The 6,043-nt window shown below is 34.3% G+C and overlaps 1 protein-coding gene across 1 annotated transcript in view; it reads right to left on the minus strand.

Annotated features, from left to right (window-relative positions):
• Positions 1-2,717: 2,717 nt before the first annotated feature.
• The window catches only part of LOC110450596 (serine/threonine-protein kinase NIM1-like), a 47,150-nt gene continuing 43,824 nt past the window's right edge, over positions 2,718-6,043 (minus strand). The window contains exon 4 of the mRNA XM_021498199.1: positions 2,718-4,148. Coding sequence (XP_021353874.1) covers positions 3,402-4,148 — 747 coding nt within the window. The 3' untranslated portion in view covers positions 2,718-3,401. The remainder of the gene's footprint in view (positions 4,149-6,043) is intronic.

Consider the following 6,043-nt stretch of genomic DNA (forward strand, 5'->3'; position numbering starts at 1 on the left):
TAAAATCGAAATATACTACACATCCGAGTCTGAAGAACAAGATGTTTGATATATTGGTTAATTTTCCCTTTGGTGCCCTGGCCCCTGGGGGTTGGGGTAGGAATCCGTATTTTACAATTTTATACCATCTTCTTACAAGGATGATTTTCACAAAGTAAGATTAATTTCCTACTGAAAATGAACAAAATATACCCAAAAGTTTTATTTCCCTATATAAACTATAGTAAACTTTACCCCCTCCCCAAGGGAGAACAGATGGCTCGGGGGTACTGAAATTCACAATTAAAATAAAGCCCCTGATGATCTTTCCATCCATGCAGAGAAATTGACTGACTGTTACTAAGTACCTCGGAGTTTGGAGAAGATTTTTAAAAAATTGTTTAATTTTCCCTTTCAGGCCCCGCCCTGGCCCCTGGGGTTGGGGTAGGTATTCCAATTTTACAATAGTATAGCCTTATCTACCAAGGACGATTCTGACTAAGTTTGAAAAAATTCCATCCACTGGTTCTTGAGAAGAAGTCGAAAATGTAAAAAGTTTATGCACGATGGACGACGACGGACGACAGAAGGCGATCAGAATAGATCACTTGAGAAAAGCTCAGGTGACCTAAAAAAAAACATTTTGATAAATAGACAGAATAAGCATTTGTTTACACATATTTGTTAAAAAAAAAATAGATTTTCAAAAAAGCTAATAAATGTCATTTTTTTTATAAATTAACTACAATATCTTATTACATATAAATGATTTTTGAATTTTATCACAGAACATACAATAAATTGACTTCACCATGTATACACACATATGTATATATATATATACAAAACAAAAATAGGATTTTTACTTTCATCACAGACTTCTTAATTATGAATATAATATAACATTATGAAAAACGTCAACAAACAATGGTTTCTAATACTGTTACTGTAGTTATTCTAAAAAGCCACTAAAACTGATATTAAACAAATCATTCATAAAAAACGAAACTACAAGATTCTATATTCAAGCAATTGAGCAAAACATACATTTCATGGTTTGATTTTTTTTAAATATGTACAAAATGTAATATTTTTATTATGGAGCATCAAAGTTACTGGACTCTGAGAGAATTGAATATCATGGACAACTACACCGAATAGAACAAGAGGCCAAGAGGGCCTGTATAGCTCACCTGAATATAAGCAGTCATAGCAAAATATTCTCATTAAATATTATACTGTATTATGAATATTTCACTCAAAAACTTTGTCGGCTCATCTGTTGAAACTACCAGCCAAATATTATTATATCATTCTATGCTTTTTGGTTCTTCTTCATAAGTTGTTTGAAGTGTTTGACATATTTTTCCCTGCGACCTTGTAAGTAGGTCAAGGCTATTTTCCTTCCCGAACTTTGTTGGCTCTTTTCCAAGAAGCTACCAGCCAAATCTTATGAATCCATTCCTTTTGGTTCTTCAGAACAAATCGTTTGAAATGTTAATGACCTCTGTGAACTTCATAGTAGGTTGAGGTCATTTTCATTTGCAAACTTTGTTGGCTCTATTCCAAGAAGCCACCAGCCAAATATTATGATTCTATGCGTTTCAATTATTCAGAAGAAGTCATTTGATGATTTTGACATATATGACCTCTGTAACCCTGAAAGTAGGACAAGGTTATTTTCATTCGCAAACTTTGTCATGCTCAATCTAAGTAACCAACCAAATATTAGGATTCTAGACCTTTCAGTTCTTCAGAAGAAGTAATTTGAAGAGTTTGACAGATTTGACCCCTGTGACCTTGAAAGTGGGTCAATGTCATTTTCATTCAAGCTCTATCCAAGGAAGCCACCATTTAATGTCAGAAGAAGTCGTTTGAGGCGTTTGACATATTTGACTGCTGTGACCTTGAATGTAGGTGAAGGTCATTTTCATTCTCAAACTTTGTCTGGCTTTATCATAGAAAGCCACCAGCCAAATATGAAAATTCTATACCTTTCAGTTCTTCAGAAGAAGTCGTTTGAAGTATTTGACACATTTGACTGCTGTGACCTTGAAAGTAAGTCAAGGTCATTTTCGTTCTCAAATTCTTTTGGGCTCTATATCCCAGAAAGCCACCAGCCAAATATGAAGATTCTATACCTTTCCGTTCTTAAGCAGAAGTCGTTAGAAGTGTTTGACACATTTGACCCCTGAGACGTTGAAAGTAGGTCAAGATAATTTTCATTCTCAAACTTTGTCAAGCTCTATCCAAGAAAGCCACCAGTTAAATATGAAAATTCTATACCTTCCAGTTCTTCAGAAGAAGTCACTTGAACTGTTCGACACATTCGACCCCTGAGACATTGAAAGAAAGTCAAGGTCATTTTCATTCCAAAACTTTGTCAAGCTCTATCCAAGGAAAACACCAGTTAAATATGAAAATTCTATACGTTTTGGTTCTTCAGAAGAAGCCGTTTGAAGCGTTTGACATATTTGACTGGTTGGACCTTGAAAGTAAGTGAAGGCCATATTCATTCTCAAACTTTGTCGGGCTCTATCCTAGGAAGCCACTAGCTAAATATTAAAATTCTATAACTTTTAGTTCCTCAGAAGAAGTCGTTAGAAGTGTTTGACACATTTAACTGCTGTGACCTTGAAAGTAAGTCAAGGTAATTTTCGTTCTCAAATACTTTTGGGCTCTATCCCAGGAAGCCACCAGCCAAATATCTTCAGATGTTGTTTGAAGTGTTTGACACATTTTACCCCTGTGACCTTGAAAGAAGGTCAAGGTCATTTTCTTTCTCCAACTTTGTCGGGCTCCTACCAATGAAGCTTTCGATTGTGGGACAATTTTTCCCCCTAATACACTCGCTAGATTGTGGGACAATTTGTCCCCTTAAACACTCGTTGGATAGTGGGACAATCAGATTAGTAGTGAACTTATGATCAGCCATACACTGACAATGGCTATTTTAATTTTACCACATAGTTGAGATCTTACTTAGGACTTTATGACAAAATACATATTTCTGAGTTTATATCATTTTAGAGATTATTACACTTGTTAAAATCCTTATGCTCCAATATATCAATATATATAGACAGTGCTGAACTTTATGAACAGGTAAAAATGGTGTTTTCACTTAATTTTACAATGTCTTTTTCAACTGATTAAAAATGAAAATAAAATGGAAAACACATTTTTGTGAACACAAGGTATTGGTAAATTGCACTATTGAAATGATCATGTTTCCTGAAGATGTGTCTGGTCAAAACCCAAAACATTTTCTAATTACAAATTTCATCCTGTCAAGTCTGAAACAAAAATTAACAATTGCATGTGTAGCTAAATATGAAGACACTAAAAAAGCACAGAAAAATAAGCAATCGTTTTAGAATAACTGCGGTAACAGACTTTGTAGCTATATATGATGCACATTATTACAGAATAACACAAAACTTAGATTCTCGTTGAGGTTTCGCCTGGTACCGTTCTCTGTTGTTATTTCCAGGGTCGTCTGTTTTCCCAAAGCTTTCAATACCAGAATCATCTAAGCCAGAATTTGTTTTCTGCACACGATGTAATAATATTCTGTAGGTCCCTGTGATAGAACTTCGGGAATCTCTATGCCCCGAACCTTTCAAATGTTCGTCAACGATTCCAAGATCATGCAACATGACACGAGCCTCCTTTTCATCTGGAGAAAGTGTAGATGTATCAGCTCCTGGCATCAGATTATATGGTTGTAGCGCTTCTGGAAAGTCTTGACCATCTAACCAATCACTATTACGGACTTCTCGTATAGAAAATCGGTCATGCGGAACTGGCTTCATGATACTTCTAATGAGAAATTGCCCACTGTCCGATATGTATGATGGGATGATATAATTTCCCTCTAAGATACACTTTTTTAATTTGGCTACTGTGTCGGCCCTAAATGGCATGACTCCTGTTACCATAAAGTACAGCATGATTCCTAAAGCCCAGATATCTACATAGACACCACAGTAACTCTCATCCTTGAAGAGTTCAGGAGCTGCGTAAGGTGGTGACCCACAAAACGTATTAAGTGTCTGATCTACTTTGCTTATCGTACTGAATCCAAAATCACCAATTTTCACACTCTTTGGTCCATTGTAGAATATATTCTCAGCCTTCAGATCTCTGTGAATGATATTATGCTTGTGCTGCAAATATAGAAAAAGCGCACACATATTAATAGTTTTGTCAAAATATATCCAGATATTTAGAATATAAATTTGTTTTTGTAAAATCATTACAATGATATGAACTTAGACACTTTACTTTGGCCTTCACCTTTTGGACAATTATGAAGTTTCATAAAATATTAAGCTGTTCGGAAATAAAAGAATAGCCAAGAATATACCATAAGGAATGTCAGACTGCAACCCTATCAGCCACCCGAGGTAATGGATCCAAAGGACTGGTTTAACACCATAAGATTGTCATAAATTTCGAAAAAGAGGTGCAGGGGGCCTGTCCGACTCACCTGTGTTTACAAAAGGTACATTTCATGTGGTAATGAACATGTATGATTGTATTTGTATATCAGCCAATCGAGAGGCATGGCAATTATAACAGATTTCATTTATTCTATTGCTAATTTCACCTAAATAAGCTTAAGCTTTAGGTCAAATATCCTAACTGTGGCTGTTCATAAGAAGTTATTAGCAGGCTTTAAAACATTTGGCTCCCTTATGACCTTGAACGCAGATCAAGGTAATTTATTTGACCAAATTTGATAAACCTTCAACCAACAAGCTGCATTCCGAACACACTATTGACCTGACACACTATGGTTCTTTAGAAGAATTTGTTTAAATAAAAAAATAGATGAAAATATATTTTTCTAACTATTTTTTTCATTATTTCTTAATTGATATCTTTTTCTAAATTCTTTTTTTCATTACTTCTTATTAACTATTTTGTATGCTTTTTGTTATTATTATTTCATTTGAAAAGGTTTTGAGAAACGCATCAATCTTTTAAGAGGAAATAAATCCAAAGATGCATGTGAAGACATGACAAAAAGATAAAACAACACCGCTCCATCTGATAATCACCTGACAAAGAATCAATCAGGCTAACTACAGCCAAACAATTAATTAGAATTGTAATGGATACATGTACAACCAGATGTATAATCAGTGTGTTGCTGAGAACTGTTTCTGGGAACTCTGAGATATCAAGATTTTATTGAACATTTCTGGGCAAAACCCATTCCTGATATTGATAAACATCAAATGTATTGTCTGCTCTCTGATTTCAACTACGCAAATGCAAAATCAGTTATATGTCTTTATATTGTTCATTCTACAAAATTTAATGCGTGATTAGAAGATTTAAAAAAAAAAAATATCTTTGAAACATTAACTAAACAAAGCGGAAAAGGAATGAATTCTTTGAAATTCTTTTCTTTATCAATCTTATCTGATGTTTTAAGAGTGTCTGAAACTCTAATTTTGATACAAATCAAACATAAAAAGAATGTCATGAGCGTGTCGTGTCAACCACATTCTGTACCTGTCTGTAAACAATCTGTCACAACCTATTACCAATGTAAAACATACATTCTGTACCTATCTATAGACAATCTGTCACAACCTATTACCACTGTAAAACATACATTATGTACCTGTCTATAGACAATCTGTCACAACCTATTACCACTGTAAAACATACATTATGTACCTGTCTATAGACAATCTGTCACAACCTATTACCACTGTAAAACATACATTATGTACCTGTCTATAGACAATCTGTCACAACCTATTACCACTGTAAAACATACATTATGTACCTGTCTATAGACAATCTGTCACAACCTATTACCACTGTAAAACATACATTATGTACCTGTCTATAGACAATCTGTCACAACCTATTACCACTGTAAAACATACATTATGTACCTGTCTATAGACAATCTGTCACAACCTATTACCACTGTAAAACATACATTATGTACCTGTCTATAGACAATCTGTCACAACCTATTACCACTGTAAAACATACATTATGTACCTGTCTATAGACAATCTGTCACAACCTATTACCA

The sequence above is a fragment of the Mizuhopecten yessoensis genome, unplaced genomic scaffold (assembly GCF_002113885.1).
Source record: "Mizuhopecten yessoensis strain PY_sf001 unplaced genomic scaffold, ASM211388v2 scaffold5343_2, whole genome shotgun sequence".
Lineage (NCBI taxonomy): Eukaryota > Metazoa > Mollusca > Bivalvia > Pectinida > Pectinidae > Mizuhopecten > Mizuhopecten yessoensis.